Source organism: Salvelinus sp. IW2-2015, linkage group LG9, assembly GCF_002910315.2.
Source record: "Salvelinus sp. IW2-2015 linkage group LG9, ASM291031v2, whole genome shotgun sequence".
Lineage (NCBI taxonomy): Eukaryota > Metazoa > Chordata > Actinopteri > Salmoniformes > Salmonidae > Salvelinus > Salvelinus sp. IW2-2015.
The window spans coordinates 17,655,956-17,674,535 of NC_036849.1; the positions used below are offsets into that span (position 1 = coordinate 17,655,956).

General features: G+C 43.2%; 1 protein-coding gene across 1 annotated transcript in view; it reads left to right on the forward strand.

The window, feature by feature from the left end:
• Positions 1-18,580, forward strand: part of ttll5 (tubulin tyrosine ligase-like family, member 5) — a 98,965-nt gene that overhangs the window by 65,647 nt on the left and 14,738 nt on the right. Inside the window, 4 exon segments of the mRNA XM_023994567.2 lie at positions 7,991-8,189; positions 13,621-13,650; positions 13,652-13,842; positions 17,667-17,752. Of these exon segments, the coding sequence (XP_023850335.2) occupies positions 7,991-8,189; positions 13,621-13,650; positions 13,652-13,842; positions 17,667-17,752 (506 nt within the window).

Here is an 18,580-nt window from a genome sequence, read left to right on the forward strand (position 1 = left end):
CATGCGCAGAACAGCATATTCACAATATTTTTCAACTTCTCCTTGTTCCAGTTTGTAATCTCTACATACATCATTCCTGTTCCCAAGAACTCTAAGGCTTCATGCCACAATGACTACCGTCCTGTAGCACTCACATCTGTAATCATGAAGTGCTTTGAAAGGTTTGCTATGGCACACATCAATTCCATCCTAGACCCACTCCAATTTGCATACCGCCCTAACAGATCCATAGACGACGCAATCTGAATTGCATTCCACACTGCCCTCACCCACCTAGATAAGAGGAATGCCTATGTGAGAATGCTGTTCATTGACTACAGCTCAGCGTTCATGCCCCAATCCACATCGACTGGGCTGCAGTGGAGCGAGTCGAGAGCTTCAGTGTCCAAATCACTAAAGACTTAAAATGGTCCACACACACGTGGACAGTTGTTAACAAGTTCCACAGTTGCGCCTATTCCCCCTCGGGAGGTTAAATGTTTGGCATGGGCCCTCAAATCCTCAAAGTTCTACAGCTGCACCTTTTGAGAGCATCTTGACTGGCTGCAACACTGCTTGGTATGGCAACAGCACCGCCCTTGATCGCATGGCGCTACAGAGGGTGTTGCAGACAGCCCAGTACATCACTGGGGCCGAACTTCCTGCCTTCCAGGACCTCTATATCAGGTGGTGCAAAAGGATGGCCCGGAAAATTGTTAGACTCCAGCCACCCAAGCCATAGACTGTTCTCTCTGCTTCCCCACAGCAAGTGGTACCGGTGCATCAAGTCTGACACCAACAAGCTCCTGAACAGCTTCTATTCCCAAGACTGCTAATAGCTAACCAAATAGCTACACAGACTGAGTTGACCCTTGTATTTTGTTTATGCACACTCACTTGTACTTGTGCATGTGACATTTAAACTTTAAGTACTTTTATCTTATCTACAGTACTTTCTCCTTTTTGATCCCAGTTCATGTGAGGACTATTATTCTACTTTTTAACTGGAAATCCTCTGAGGTTAACTCATAAAATACGGTTCTTGAGTGCACTAAAGTATGTTGCCACTTATGAAGTATTAACAGCAGAGCTCCTAACAGAGATTTTGATGAGATCTTTCACCTCGTCACAGGACAGCTCAGGTAAAAAGGATCCCTTTGTCAGAAGGTTCTCCTGTTAAGAACGTGCCATCCATCACTTTCTCTCTGTTACTTTCCGCACCAACACAAACCCCAATTTTTTTTCCACCCCATTACCCGCAACCGTAAATTTGGCGTAGGGATCTTAGAAAGCGGTGTAACATCGTTGATGAGATAAATTATCTTGATTTCGACTTTGTGCTGTTTCTTTCATGTAGGATTTCCTGAGCCCCCTACAACTGGGGCCGGTGGTCTGTGCCAAACATACTGAAACCGTTAAGCACGCTGGCTCTTTAAGCAGCAACCACAGGGGTGAAGCATGATGGGTTTCAAAGAGTAGCTTGGCCCTTTGATGTGCCGACATTCTGCCAGGTATGCTGCCTCAGCACTCTGAAACACACAGAGAGAGAGAAGCTGCTTCCCCACTCCTCTCACTCCAGTCTGCTGTCAACCTGGAGCAGGGGGCTGCTGGCTACACTCACTTTCATAAACATCATTATACTATTACTATATAGACACCTTACCACTCACAACTCTGTTGTCAGGAGTAATGCTTGACTTGCCGATACTTTGACGTTTTTTGAATTGTCCCAAACCTCATCGTTGATGTGAAATTATGTTTGATTTCTCATAGGCATTAATTTGACCTTCTAAAAGTCTCTAACATTTTTTTTTTTTAACTAGGCAAGTCCGTTAAGAACAAATTCTTATTTACAATGACGGCCAAACCCGGGCAACGCTGGGCCAATTGTGAGCCACCCTATGGCCGAATGTGATGCTGCTTGGATTTGAACCACGTACTGCAGTAAAGCCTCTTAGACCACTGCGCCACTCGGGAGCCCAAAACATCAGGGTGCATGACCAATGGGTGCATGGTGTTTTATCATTAGCTCTCTTTTGCTAGTTTAGGACAAGCATATAAAAGAAGGCCAGATTGTTTACAGTCTCTGTATTTTACTAATTTTACCCGATCCTGGATCGAACAATTGGCTCAGGTAAGAATTCATTTCCAGTAAGTTTTTGGGTAACAATAGCTGTGGTTTGAAATTGTGATTGAGCACCACAATTGTGTATTTAGGGTTGTAATATGTCATGGTTGGCGCATTCTACTCCCCTCAGTGAGGAGTAGAGGTCGACCGATTAATCGGAATGGCCCATTTAATTAGGGCCGACTTTCAAGTTTTCATAACAATCGGAAATCGATATTTTTGGACACCGATTTGTCCGATTTTAAATTTTTTAAATATTATTATTATTATTTTTTTACACCTTTATTTAATCTTTATTTAACTAGGCAAGTCAGTTAAGAACACATTCTTATTTTCAATGACGACCTAGGAACGGTGGGTTAACTGCCTCGTTCAGGGGCAGAATGACAGATTTTCACTTTGTCAGCTCGGGGGATTCAATCTTGCAACCTTACAGTTAACTAGTCCAACGCTCTAACCACCTGCCTCTCATTGCACTCCACGAGGAGACTGCCTGTTACGCGAATGCAGTAAGCCAAGGTAAGTTGCTAGCTAGCATTAAACTTATCTTATAAAAGAAATCAATCAATCATAATCACTAGTTAACTACACATGGTTGATGATATTACTAGTTTATCTAGCGTGTCCTGCGTTGCATATAATCGATGCGGTGCGTATCGTTGCTCCAATGTGTACCTAACCATGAACATCAATGCCTTTCTTAAAATCAATACACAGAAGTATATATTTTTAAACCTGCATATTTAGCTAAAAGAAATCCAGGTTAGCAGGCAATATTAACCAGGTGAAATTGTGTCACTTCTCTTGCGTTCATTGCACGCAGAGTCAGTGTATATGCAACAGTTTGGGCCGCCTAATTTGCCAGAATTTTACGTAATTATGACATAACATTGAAGGTTGTGCAATGTAACAGGAATATTTAGARTTAMGGATGKCACCCSTTAGATAAAATACGGAACGGTTCCGTATTTCACTGAAAGAATAAACGTCTTGTTTTCGAGATGATAGTTTCCAGATTCTACCATATTAATGACCTAAGGCTCATATTTCTGTGTGTTATTATGATATAATTAAGTCTATGATTTGATAGAGCAGTCTGACTGAACGGTGGTAGGCACCAGCAGGCTCGTAAGCATTCATTCAAACAGCACTATCGTGCGTTTTACCAGCAACTCTTCGTTGTGCGTCAAACATTGCGCTGTTTATGACTTCAAGCCTATCAACTCCCGAGATGAGGCTGGTGTAACCGAGGTGAAATGGCTAGCTAGTTAGCGGGGTGCGTGCTAATAGCGTTTCAAACGTCACTCGCTCTGAGACTTGGAGTGGTTGTTTCCCTTGCTCTGCAAGGGCTGCGGCTTTTGTGGAGCAATGGGTAACGCTGCTTCGAGGGTGGCTGTTGTCGWTGTGTTCCTGGTTCGAGCCGAGGTAGGAGCGAGGAGAAGCTATACTGTTACACTGGCAATACTAAAGTGCCTATAAGAACATCCAATAGTCAAAGGTTAATGAAATACAAATGGTATAGAGAGAAATAGTCCTATAATTCCTATAATAACTACAACCTAAAGCTTCTTACCTGGGAATATTGAAGACTCATGTTTAAAGGAACCACCAGCTTTCATATGTTCTCATGTTCTGAGCAAGGAACTTAAACGTTAGCTTTCTTACATGGCACATATTGCACTTTTACTTTCTTCTCCAACACTTTGTTTTTGCATAATTTAAACCAAATTTTACATGTAAAATGATTTATTTGAGGCTAAATTGATTTTATTGATATATTATATTAAGTTAAAATAAGTTCATTCAGTATTGTTGTAATTGTCATTATTACAAATAAATTAAATAAAAAATCGTATCGGCTTTTTTTGGTCCTCCAATAATCGGTATCGGCGTTGAAAAATCATAGTCGGTCGACCTCTAGTGAGGAGAATACTAATGTGTCTCTCTACCTTGGCACCAAAACTCTCTCTCCACTGTTACCTCCATCTCTGTCTTCATATCCAAATAACCACAGGGCCACCATTTCTGGTTCTGCAGTACTCAAGAACCGCTCAGACCCTGGTCACCGCAACACACATACTGGTATTTTTGGTTTTGTTCAATATTTTGTCAGACTGTTGTTTTACTTGGCCGGACGTTGTCGCAGCATTTAATTCCAGTACATTTTGTGACTGTCCATTTGCAGAGCCTATTTGGCTCCCCAGAAAACTCAAGGAAACTTGAAAATGAATGGGGCAAAAATGGTTTGATGTCTTCCTTTCAATAAAAAAGCTTATTTTTTTCACCTCAATTGGACCCAGATGTAGTGCTGGGAGTAAGGTATCCCCTGAGGTAGGGGAGAGAGAAATTCCAACCTGGGATAAGGGGGCCATGTTAATGAGTTGACATCAACACCCTAGTAACAGCCCTTCCCCCCCTCAGCAGGCAGTATGGACTAAAACCCTCTCCCCCCATTTCAGTCACACACATGAGAGATGGACTTATGCACTGCACTCACACTGGCACTTTGAACCCATCCACCAGTTCTCTGCTTCTCAACACTGTAGGCTCCAGTACTCTGTTTCATAGTTATCATATCAATGCCCCTCTAGATGGAGGACAAGGGGGAGAAAATACAGTACCAGTGAAAAGTTTGGGCACACTTACCCAGGGTTTTTTCTTTATTTTTACTATGTTCTACATTGTACAATAATAGTGAAGACATCAAAACTATGAAATAAGTATGGAATAATATGGAATCATGTAGTAACCAAAAAAGTGTTCAACAAGTATTTTACCTATTTGGTAAAAGACCAAGTCCATATTATGGCACGAACAGCTCAAATAAGCAAAGAGAAACAACCGTCCGTCATTACTTTAAGACATGAAGGTTAGTCAATCCGGAAAATTTCAAGAACTTTGAAAGTTTCTTCAAGTGCAGTCACAAAAACCATCAAGCTCTTTGATGAAACTGGCTCGCATGAGGACCGCCACAGGAATGGAAGACCCAGAGTTACCTCTGCTGCGGAGGATAAGTTCATTACAGTTAACTGCACCTCAGAAATTGCAGCCAAAATAAATGCTTCACGGAGTTCAAGTAACAGACACATCCCAACATCAACTGTTCAGAGGAGACTGTGTGAATCAGGCCTTCGTGGTCGAATTGCTGCAAAGAAACCACTACTAAAGGAACACGAGCAATGGAAATTTTGTCTGAGTCTAAATTTTGAGATTTTTGGTTCCAACCGCCGTGTTTTTGTGAGACACAGAGTAGGTGAACGGATCGCATGTGTGGTTCCCACCGTGAAGCATGGAGGAGGAGGTAAAATGGTGCGGGGGTGCTTTGCTGGTGACACTGTAGGTGATTTATTTAGAATTCAAGGCACACTTAACCAGCATGGCTACCACAGCATTCTGCAGCGATACGCTATCCCATCTGGTTTGCGCTTAGTGGGACCATTTGTTTTTCAACAGGACAATGAGCCAACACACCCTCCAGGCTGTGTAAGGGCTATTTGACCAAGGAGGATAGTGATGACCTGGCCTCCACAAATACCCAACCTCAACCCAGTTGATAGTTTGGGATGAGTTGGACTGCGGAGTGAAGGAAAAGCAGCCAACAAGTGCTAAGCATATGTGGGAACTCCTTCAAGACTGTTGGAAAAGCATTCCAGGTGAAGTTGGTTGAGAGAATGCCAAAAGTGTGCAAAGCTGTCATCAAGGGTGGCTAAAAATCTGAAATATATTTGGATTTGTTTAACACTTTTTTGGGGGTTACTACATGATTCCATATGTGTTATTTCATAGTTTTGATGTCTTCACTATTATTCTACCATGTAGAAAATAGTAAAAATAAAGAAAAACCCTTGAATGAGTAGGTGTGTCCAACGTTTTGACTGGTGCTGGAAATACCCCTGAACCCCTGAGCCTGATGTCCACATTGACCAGCTAGGCCAGGACGTGGAGTTATGGTGGGCTGAAGCAGCATGATGTCATTTCATAACGGCCTTTTTCCCACATTCGGCGCTGAGTTAGATTGATGCTGCACATGTGCTCAGCTCACACTGCTGTGTTATTGTAAGTCATATCAGCATATTACAGTACAGTGAGTTCAGCAGGGTTCATACTGACACCCACATGCTGCAGGCAGGCAGAGCAGGCTGCTAAAACTGCACACATGTACTGTACTGTACCAGTGATAGGAAACTCAGATGTGCCATTTTTTTCCCCCCTTTCCTATTTGTTATTTATTGTGCTGGAATTGAATGGCCAGGAACTGAGGCCCCTGATGTGGGACTCAGAGGATGTGTGATTTGGCCTCCCATGTAGCTCAAGTGGAGAGATCTTGCTAAAGACTAACTGAAGCATACTGTACTTGGAAAAGTTTTGGGGAAAAATACTTAAATAAAAAAAAATGGAGGCGAAACCATCCATCAGGGTTTTGTCTTGTGGTCATTTTGGACTCTGTTGTCTTAAAGGGTTCACAGACAGACCTTTGTTAGCAGAAGAGGGTGAAAAAAGTTTGCATGGCTCTGGGTCACACCAGTTGTTTTTGCAATATACATGCCATTACGTGAATTGAGCGGGCGGATAGCTCGTTCACATGACTATAAGATCCCTTGTGTCTTTGTTTGGCTACGCAGGACGGGAATATTTTTCATGTAGCCTGTGTGAGCGACACTGGATTATTTTCCCGCAGCGTGTATTGTTATTCAAGATTAATTGAATTCTAATTTTAGACCTTATCTCAGTTCTGTTCTAAAAATGTCTTGGTGAATTGTGTTATTTCAAGTCTGATAATATTTTATTTAACTTTTACTGTATACAAATGTTATTACAATGTTATCTATTTTTCTTATATAAAAAAATAAAATAAGCCTGTCATGCATGAACTAGCACTTGACTATTTCCCCCCCTTATTAGCTCTGACTTGGCTGATAGCTAATTTATTGAGGTAAAATGTACTTACTATGACTGATATGTAGCTAATTTATTGAGGGAAAATGTACTTACAATGACTGATATGTAGCTAATTTATTGAGGGAAAATGTACTTACTATGACTGATATGTGTTTGTCCCACCTAGCTATTTTAAGATGAATGCACTAATTGTAAGTCACACTGGATAAGAGTGTCTGCTAAATGACGTAAATGTATGGGAGGAATTTCCAGGAGCTCTTCTTCCTCAGGGGTTCTATTTCTTTATCTCTCTCTTTCGTTCTTTTCATTTTTTCTCTCAGCACCCTGCTCTTTGGAACATAGTTTTTTGGCTGAAGGGGTGCCTTCCTTTTCAGACTCTGCAGTGAACTTGTGCTGGAGGGGCGAGCCCTGACGCCCCCTATTGCTTTAGATGGGGCCAAAAAGGCTGAAAGGCTTAGTCCTAGTGAAAGATAATCCAGTTACAAATGTGTGGAGCCATTCAAAGGTTGGCTTTCCAGGTTGTGGCTTTGTGATGTGGATGGAACGTGATGCGCTGAGAGCCCTGAGGCGGGAGAGGTTTCAATGTTTTCTATGTGCCCCATGTTTGCCACGGGTCGGCTCTCTGCTTTGCGTCTTTGATTGGTCAGTTTTGACAGGAGGGCATCTGGGTGCAGCGGCTGGGGTGCCTTACGCTGTCTTGTGCCCTTGTTGTTCACAGTCTTACTACTCAACATGTGGAGGGAAATAGGCCAGTTAATGAGCTAACACTACATTTCAGTCTTGGTTGCATAGTCAGGTGACTGATGATGAGATGGTAGGCCTAAATACTTACATGGCTCACCACTGCTGTTATTTCTGTTCCACTGCTGTCTGAGCCTAACCTTTTGCATCAGTAAATGCTAGATGCTCAGTTCTTAATTTATCAAGCATACAGTACACGTTAACTTTGGAACTATTTTGATCTCATTTATTTTGCTCCCATAGCCCCAGGGTGTTGAGAGATGAGGAGGGTCTTTGGGATGGGGAGACCCAGAGTGCCTACAACCTGGTGAGAGGCGTCAGCCCCCAGCAGCGCTACCAGCCCATCCCAGGCAGCTACCAGCTCCAGTTCGCCATCCAGCAGCTGCAGCAGCAGAAGTTCCAGTCCCGCCAACTGCTTGACCAGAGCCGCACCCGTCACCAGGTCAGTGAGCTGCAGACCACAATACCACGGACCGAACGGTAGGGTAAATGTGGTTGTGGAGTTTAGAGAAAAAGATCACTGCTATGTAGTTCTGGTTGCCTTGGAACTATTCAGCCCAACGAAATGAGAACCATGCCTTCCTGTAAACCACAGGCTGAATGTGGAGAACCTCATGTTCAGGTAGACCCAGACTAGAAACCCTGCAAGACTGTATATACAGTGTGGTGAGAGTGTATTAGAAACGCTCCTTCTCTCACTGGGCTGAAAGTTGCACACAATCCAATCCTTGGAACCAGTGTTCAGCTTTGTGTCAAAACCATTTTACAGACTTTTTGTGATTTTCTCTGATTGGGGTTCAGAGAAACACTAGAAGTTGCAATTCTCCCTTTCCATCCCTTGATGTTTCCCTCTTACTCAAATAAAGCATAGATGTAAACACTTAGTAGGGTATTTGAGTGCTATTGAATTATAAATCAGGAAAACCCTCATCTCTTTTTGTCTGGGCAATATCAACTGCTTGTTTTTGTTAAGCAATGGGGATACTCTCCAAAAGCTCCCCCATCACCCGTAGAGGAAAGCCTTGATGTTAGGGCTTGCAAACTTATTCTGGGAATTTCTCCTCCAACCGCTGAACAAAATGGTGTCCAGTGGGAACATCCTCACAGGGAGCTCGTTTCTTGAAAGCAAACATGAATTCTCATACCAAGCGAACTCTTTGTTCTACTGAGTCTACTGCTGGCTGTGCTTATATTGGAAGGTAAGTAATCAAGGCTGGCTGCCCACAAGGGCTCCGGCGTGGCAATGCCACTGATTCTACACTGAATAAAAAGCCTAATCCCATCATTCACAGCTCATATCAGATTCTACATTTATTTTGTTCCCATTACAATGCTGAAACTGATTTCTGAGGCATAACTTTTCTAAACCGTTATAGTTACAAAACCTTTTAGTCATGCTTGACTGGTCGTGACATATGCGATTTCTGCCATTGCTGAATGAGATTAAACTGAATGCCTTGGGTTACTTGACACTATATCATTTTGAAACTGGAAAAAAAAACCTGCATTGGTTCTTGGTTTGCTTTGAAAGGAGATCTGGACAGGAAATCTGTGTTTATTCTTCTTGCAGCATTTGTTGTAGAGTCGTTCTATGAATGGAGGCTGGGGAGAGACTAGAGGTATATTTTCTGGGTGATTTAAATATTGACTGGCTTTCATCAAGCTGCCCACTCTAGAAAAAGCTTCAAACTGTAACCAGTGCCTGCAACCTGGTTCAGGTTATCAGTCAGCCCTGCCAGGGTAGTTACAAACAGCACAGGGATGAAATCATCAACATGTATTGATCACATCTTTACTAATGCTGTAGACATTTGCTTGAAAGCAGTATCCAGACCCATCGACTGTAGTGATCACAATATAGTAGGCTTATCTAGGAAAACCAAAGTTCCAAAGGCTGGGCCTAATATAATGTATAAGAGGTCATACAATGAGTTTTGTAGTGATTCCTATGTTGTTGATGTAAAGAATATTGCACTTGACACATTTATGAAATTGCTTATTCCAGTTATTAATAAGCATGCACCCATTAAGAAAATGACTGTAAAAACGGTTAAATCCCAGTGGCTTGAGGAGGAATTGAAAAATTGTATGGTTGAGAGGGATGAGACAAAAGCAATGGCAAATGAATGACATAAAGAATGATAGTAGAATAAAATGAGGATGGCGCACACCCAGAAAAATGTATGTGTGGAGGTGCTGACTAACGGCGAATAAATTATTAAAATAGAGTAGTGTGCGACTCTCTTTATTTTGATAGTATAAAGAATGATAGTAAAAAGCGTTGGAGCACCTTAAATTACATTTTGAGAAAAAAGGCAAACACAGCTCCATCATTTATTGAATCAGATGGCTCATTCATCACAAAACCAACTGATATTGCCAACTACTTAAAAAATATATATATATTGGCAAGATTAGCAAACTTATGCATGACATGCCAGCAACAAACGCTGACACTACACATCCAAGTATATCTGACCAAATTATGAAAGAAAGGCATTGTAATTTTGAATTCCGTAAAGTGAGTGTGGAAGAGGTGATAAAATTGTCTATCAACAATGACAAGCCACCTGGGTCTGACAACTCGAATGGAAAATTACTGAGGATAATAGCGGACGATATTGACACTCCTATTTGCCATATTTAAAATTTAAGCCTACTAGAAAATGTTTGCCCCCAGGCTTGGAGTGAAGCAAAAGTCATTCCGCTACCTAAGAATAGTAAAGCCCCCTTGGTCGGCTATTTGAGCCAGTAAATCAGCCTGTTACTAACCTTTTTAGTAAACTTTTGGAAAAAATTGTGTTTGACCAGATACAATGCTATTTTACAGTAAACCAATTGACAACAGACTTTCAGTACGCTTATAGGGAAGGACATTCAACAAATGATTGAGGGCTGTTTTGTTAGACTTCAGTGCAGCTCTTTTTGACATTATCGATCATAGTCTGCTGCTGGAAAAACTTGTGTTATGGCTTTACACCCCCTGCTATAATGTGGATAAAGAGTTACCTGTCTAACAGAACACAGAGGGTGTTCTTTAATGGAAACCTCTCCAACATAATCCAGGTAGAATCAGGAATTCCCCAGGACAGGTGTCTAGGCCCCTTACTTTCTTCAATCTTTACAGCTACTACAGCGACTGAAATGACTGCAACACTTAACAAAGAGCTGCAACTACTTTCAGAGTGGGTGGCAAGGAATAAGTTGGTCCTAAATATTTCTAAAACTAAAAGCATTGTATTTGGGACAAATCATGCACTAAACCCTTAACCTCAACTAAATCTTCCAATAAATAATGTGGAAATTGAGCAAGTTGAGGTGACTAAACTGCTTGGAGTAACCCTGGATTGTAAACTGTCATGGTCAAAACATATTGATACAACAGTAGCTAAGATGGGGAGAAGTCTGTCATAATAAAGCAGTGATCTACCTTAACAGCACTATCAACAAGGCAGGTTCTACAGGCCCTAGTTTTGTGCATCTGGACTACTGTCAGTCATGTGGTCAGGTGCCACAAAGAGAGACTGCAATTGGCTCAGAACAGTGCAGCACGGCTGGCCCTTGGATGCACACAGAGAGCTAATATTAATATGCATGTCAATCTCTCGTGGCTCAAAGTGGAGGTGAGATTGACTTCTTCACTACTTGTATTTATGAGAGGTATTGACATGTTGAATGCACCGAGCTGTCTGTTTGAACTACTTGGCACACCCATGCATACCCCACAAGACATGCCACCAGATGTCTCTTCACAGTCCCCAAGTTCAGAAACAGACTATGGGAGGCACACTGTACTACATGGAGCCATGACTACATGGAACTCTATTCCACATCAAGTAACTCTATTCCACGTGCAAGCTGTAAAATTAGATTAGAAAAAACAGATAAAAATACACCTTATGGAACAGCGGGGTCTGTGAAGCAACACAAAACATAGGCACAGACAGATGCAAACACACGTTAACATACGCACTATACACACGTACACATGCATTTTGTAATGTAGATATGTGGTAGTGGTGGAGTAAGGCCAAGAGGGCACACAGTGTGTTGTGAAATCTGTGCTGTGAATGTATTGTAATGTTTTTAAAATTGTATAAACTGTCTTAATTTTGCTGGACCCCAGGAAGAGTAGAGGAACTAATGGTGATCCATAATAAATACAAATACACCTTTTGGGGTGGGATGATGGGAGGCGCAGTTTCTTTTCTTTTTTTTCTTTGAGTAATGCAGTTGCTCTCACATCATCCTTTTTACGTCTAGGTTGAGTCTAATTAATGCAATTGAGGGGGATGTTTTTCTTGGCCCGGACTGGCTGGGTACGCAAGACTCTCTTTGAAAGTGATCCCCCTAGCTCCTGTCCACTCCCCTCCCATCGCCAGCTCGCTGATTGAGCACAGTTCACTAGTTCACCAAGCCACAACCACTCTCAGCCAGCCACTCACAGCATCCATCCATCCACGATTACCAGGTAGGGTTGAGCAGGGACCATCTCTCCCCCTGATTGCGAAAATTGCAGGAAATGGTTTGCAGGATTAGTTGGTGTGTGTGTAATCATATGCTATAAAGGGCACAGTTTAAGAGAGCAAGAGAGCCAACCTGTTGTTCTCCCTTAACAAACAGCCCTTTTTACTGAGCTCATGGGAGGGCTGTGACTGTATGCCTTGAGTCCCACCCAATCAGGGAACCGTCCCTTAAATATCCTCTCCCTCTGCTCTGCCCCTCAGTCTCTCTTGCCAGCTTGACTTGAATGGGAGTATACTAACAGACGCCCTGCAATTCTGTAGCGTTTCCATGTGTTCCATGGCCTTAAGGCTCATTCACTTTGGCTCAGAGTAGAATTGCCCAGTAAACCCTCCTTCCAAGACTGTGTCCTTCCATTGGTCAGAGAATTAGTCAATGCCTTGACCCTACTCTGTAATGACACGTGAAAAACCATTGCGGGTTTTGGTCTTATTGAAATATGCGCTCTCCACATTCCAACACTCACCTCCCCTGCCTTGTGGCAGAATTTATTGAAGTATTTGGCTTAACTGAATATAAAACTATGTCCAGGGGAGCATAGGTGTGTGTGTGTGTGAGAAAGAGCTGTTCCGGTGCTCTACTCTATGTTCCAGTTACTGGGTGCAGACTGCGCGGCTCCTCCACAGGCTTGGCCTGGGCCACCTGGCAGCCAAATAAAGGTGCCCTCCCTGGCCCTGCTCAACTGCTCCACAACCACAGACCCTCCAACCTGGAAATTCAGCTTCTCATTATCAACACAGAAATTATATCAAAATATTCTCTGTCACGCTGACGGCCCTTTGAAATCATGCGCTGGGAAGCTGGAAAACCATTAGCTTGTTAGATAGATATATAAAGTGGCAGAGAAATAGCATAGACATGAGATCTGGAAAGAATGTCTGTGAAGCATTCCCAGCAACACAGGCAACCGGTGAACGCGGTAGTTCTTAAATATTATGTCAGGATGAACATGTTGTTTACCAGGTTTCTAGAAGTCATTAAAGAGATCTTGTCTAAACAAGTAAGAAATGTGAAGAATTTGTGTTGCACTGCTTCCAACCTCAAAATATGTAGAGCATGTTTTGATAAAGGATAGCACTTTTTTCAAAGCTAATTGATGTAGTTGTCTTTTAGATCGATGACGTTTGACCTTAGATGACCCGAAAGGCAGAACTTTATTTTGCTGAAATCAAAGTCTGATTCTTTTTATGGTTGTACTGAGCACATTTACAATTTGATAGCCTTTCCCATCCCTGATTTAGGTAGGGGATTAGGTACATAATGCCCTATTGTATAAATCCTCTTACGTGTAATGTCATAACTAACTTGATTGTGAATCTGAAGCTAAATGTGTGGTTTTTGCTCCTTAGGCCATGTTGGCTGCTAAGGCCATGATGCCACACCTATCCTGTGACGGCTCCTTGGCCCCAGGCTCCCACCGGCCCATCCTCCTCCAGTCCACCAGTGACCCACCCAGGCCGCCAGAACCACAGCCACGCCTGCGCAGGCCCAGGACACATCCTCAACCCCAAACCACCCAGCAGTGCCAGGGAGGGCCTGGTCAGGAAGACAGCCACCCAACGCCTCAACAAGTAAGACCTGGAGCTAGAGCTACCTCTGGGATGCTGCTGTTCATTAGTCTCTTACTAGAAAGTTCATTATTACCACTGTAATGTGGAAGCGTGACTGGACCATGACATGAATATGCAGTATATGTAATGGCAAGCTAGTGGTCTAGAGGACTATGGCTGTGCTGGAGGGGTGAACCAGGTCCAACAGCAGCAGAGATTCAAACAGAACTGAGAGTTAGACTAGCCTACATGAAGCGTGGAGGCGAACAGTACCAGTCCCTTGGCTTCAGGCTGTATCTGCCTGTTCAGTAAAACAACCTCATCACAGGCCTGATTTCTGCCTGCTCAGTAAACACAATGCGGTTCAACTGCAGGGCCCTATTTATGAGCGCTGTTTAAACCCTGTTTTGTTTGGAGATTAACAGAAGAAGAGAGGAGAAAAATGGAGAAAGAAAGAAAAAGTTGGGGAGAGTGCAAACGGAGCGAAGCCTGAAACTGCCATCACTTTCCCACGCTGCAGTATGACTTTATTACCCAACATCTGGCTAAATTACACAGCAATGGCAAAACTCAGTGATACGGTTGCTTGTTTGTTTAAAGCACATGGCTTTGATGGAGGGCTCCTCTCCCCAGCGTGAGGCGCAGTGGTCCCAGCTCTGTCATTCTCTCTCCTCAACCTCCACCCCCTCTGGCCATGGGTGCTTCTCTAGTATTACATCAGAAAGATTTATATGGACCTGGCCATTTTAATTGTCTTTTTTGCTAAGTAGGGAATTTATAGAACTGTATGGTAAAGCCATTGCTCTACCCATCTGCTCCTACTGTATCTCTGTCTGTTGTGCCCATGTCACTTGTCTTTCTGTCTGTATCAGAGGGTCCGTGTTGGTGCCTTTCATCAGGGGTACAAGGATTTGGCTAATGACACAAAGCCTTAGTGGCCGCCTCAGCAGATAGCAGCTTTGATGTGGCGGCTGAGGCCAGCCAGGGAGCAGGAGAGGCCAGAGCCCAGAGGGATGTGGTTGTGTTATGTTGCTGATGTGTGAGGCGCGCTCTCCTGGACAAGTGACACGGTCAGAGGGGAGGGAAGGCAGTGAATAGTTTAGGGCAGGGTTGGGCAAGGTCGGTTAGGGCAGGGTAGGTGCAATGTTTGCTCCTCTCTGTGTGTCTTCCTGGCAGTTACTGTGTTTACCCTCTGCATGCAGAATTCCAGAACCTCCTCACACTCTCCACTGTCCTGCATTTTTGTGGTCGGCCTGTGTGACAGGGGAGAGTGTGGGAAAAACGGAAGCTTCTAGACCAAAAATGCACTGATGGAAAAAGGAAGAAAAGAAAGAGAGGGAAATAAAGAATGACGGATAGAAAGCAAACCTCTGTCTGAAAGAGATGAGATGATTGTTCACAGAAAATGGATAATAAGTTGTTTCCCTTTTATATTAAACTCATTTCAAGGGCAACGCAATACCTTGGTTAAGTAGCCTTAGATCGTTCACCCCTACATGAAATCACTGTACTGTAGCTATTAGAAATGTTCAAGGTTATTTCATCTTCAAAACACACCCTCCCAACTGCTGAACTCAAAAACACATTACATTTGATACTTATCTCAAAATGTTGCCCCTGCTGCCTGTTTTCCTACAGGACAATACATCATTGATGAACACAGAGAGTTAGTCTTTGTTATTGAATCTAGGATTTGAATGACATGCAGTTTTGGGTTTGTTGGAGAACGGAAAGTGAGTAATAAGGATCAAGATTAGCAGTTGTGTTTGGGAGTCAAATAAAGAGGGGAGTGGATTTATATGTTGGAGCAGTCAAACTGTCTCCTCTCTCTCTCGCCGAGGGTTGGGATGTAGAAAGAAGAGCCAATTCACTGGACCCACCACCAAGCTGCCCTGTCAGCCAATCAGAGCGGAACATCATGAGGAAATGCCAAGTCTGTTCAGCCACTGATTGGACAGACTCGTCAGTACATTTGTCAGAATTAGTTTCTGTCTCATTATATGTTAATTGATGAGAGAGATGACCGAAAGAATGTGAATGGACCACAATGAAGCTTAGTTTCGCAACAATGACTGCTTCTGAGATATCCTAAGATGAAACCAAAGCATCAAGGCTTGTCTATGGCTATGGACAACGTCAATCAAATTCTAAACTTCACCCATACCCCAATTGTCATGCTTTTCTGCATAACCAAATTGCTGCTGTGGCATACAGTAGGGCAGGACCCTAGAGTGTCGATTGGCCTAACATGGTTGCAAACTGGGAATGACTTCAGTTACAAATTTGAAAGCAATTTGTAACACAAATAAATGATTGTGTTTGGTGTTTGTGAGGCTTGGCGGGTTTTGCAGCTCTAGCTACGGAAACCCAGGCTGTCATGTGGCATTCTTAATAGGGTGACAATTACAGCAGAACCATTACTGTCAGACTGGCTGCTGCCTTCGCTGCCTATTAGTCAGCTGTAGGAACGACTTGATACTATAAACACATCACGCTGCCAAAACTCTGTTTATAAATGAACACTAATCCCCCCCCGGTTAGACGTCCAGATAACATAAAGAAACGCTCGCTTACACCATACACAAAGAAACACACAACCATAGGCAACCATGTTCCTATATTTCATAGTCTATCTGGGAAAATCCACTCAAGCCCCTCTGAAAGAAAAAGCTTCTTACAAGGCTTTACATTTATTTCCTAAACGTCTAACTGTGGGTGCATACTCCATGCAGAGATACGTGTTCAATATATTAAGCCCTTCCATACGGCGGTGTTTGCCGGTCTACACCTTATGACGTGGAGAAGTGAGAGACTGTTGACAAAGTGATATGAAGAACTCAGAGGTCAAGCTTTCTCCAAATATTAAAGGGTTGCTTCCTGTATAGTTATGCCGCACTTTAAGTGAGCCAGTCCCATTTGTGGTTGTGTAATGGTGTGAAGGAACAACTGTGCAGCCCCTACAAGGAAGCAGTGTGTGCCCTCATTACCTTCTTAATGCTGCTTTGTCAAGCCACTGTTATGGTGCGAGAGGTTAATACCAGCTAAGCTTTATTTATTGTTCCCCAAAAAATGCTTAGCACATTTAATGTATAGAGTTACAGGCTTGTTGGCCCCTGCTTTACGTCCTTCTTCCACCCATAATGATTTAGTCTGAGAAGCTGTATATACACATTGTCCCTGTGTAGTCTGTTTCTGTGAGAGCCAGTGTTGTGTGTTCTATTGAGAGGCAGTGCCCTATACACGTTGGTAGTACTTGCTGGAATGAATTGGTCACCCATTTCATGAAACATTATGAAACAGTATCAGTCACAATGGGACCTGTTGTCATGACTTTTCTATTTAATAACACACAGGTAATTCCACAAATGACCCAGCTGGCACCACAGCCGTATCAGCTAACCCTACAACGTACGTGTTCTTTTGGAGCGTCAGTGTTGAGGAAAACATCATCCAGGACAGCTACCATGGTAGAGGAATGTGTCCTAGCACTCAGTAAATACTTAACCTCTTGGAGTGTCAAGAGACCCCCACCAGACCATATGGACAGCACATAGCAAACCACCACGCTTTACATTTTTCCTGCCTGGTGATGTCACAGTACACACACAATGTATCCATAGTCGTAATAGGAGCCAGTAATCCCTATGCCACTACTGTAACTCTGTAAGAGAATTGGCCTTCACAATGCTCTTACAATTAGAGTGAAGGGCACTACAATATATCAGTGGAACCCTCCACAACAATGAATGTGGAACAGCATTGGTTTGTTTTTGCCCTATCTCTGGATCTCTCTGGGTAATGTACTGTACAGGAGTCGATCACTCTTATCTTGTCTCTGCCCACAGACAGACCTCATCAGAACGCCCAGCCAATGGAGCTCTGACGTCCAACTCGCAGCATGTGGTCTACGAGGCCGTGTGTGGGAAAGCAGGTGGGTCTGACAGTCCACACACACGCTCCCCTCCCTGTCTGTCGCTTGCCCACTGGTGCTGTAGTCCTTGGGCAGATGGTATGCCCTCTCCATGCCAGTGTCAGTGATCACAGCCAGGCATAGTGACCATTCTTCCATCAAGGACTGATCAACACCATTTTGATATTTTTGTCCTGTTTGGCCTGACTGCTTCAGACCGGATCTGCAAGCAATGACAAGAGTATAGCTATTGCAAGGCTCTTCTCATTGTGCACAAATCCAGGCCTGATGGGTCTGTTTCAAAAGATTTAGGGGGCATCTGACTGTGTAAATACAAAATTAAGTTTCCACTACAATGGTGATCTGCTGTTTGATCAGATAGGCTCCACGTATCTCTAACTGTAGAGGTCACATGACTGCTGGCGTAGAAAGGAGCATTAGTGTGATGGCCATCTTTCTTTTGTAATGGTGGGAAATAGACATAGTTTGGGCATTCCCAGCTGTTGGCCATGCTTCCCATCCTAATTGCTGCCCAGCCACCTAAATCCCTGGCCAGTTGTGCCCCAGAAATCACACATGACTGAGCAGGTCTTTCATAGGAAACGGAGTATGTGCATTTTGGTCTCATTGTGGTATTGCATTTTGTTATTTTGCTGTTATATTAACATTATTCAATTTAGATTGATGTCTGCAAATCGTACAGTTTGTTACTTATACCATTGAGTATGTGCGCGTCTACCGCCTTCTCATCCTGCAGTTGCACAACTCTTTCCACCCTGGAGCCTGAGAAAGGGACTGGTGGAACTGTTGAGTTTATTGCAGTAACAGTGATATTAAGCAGTTTTAGCG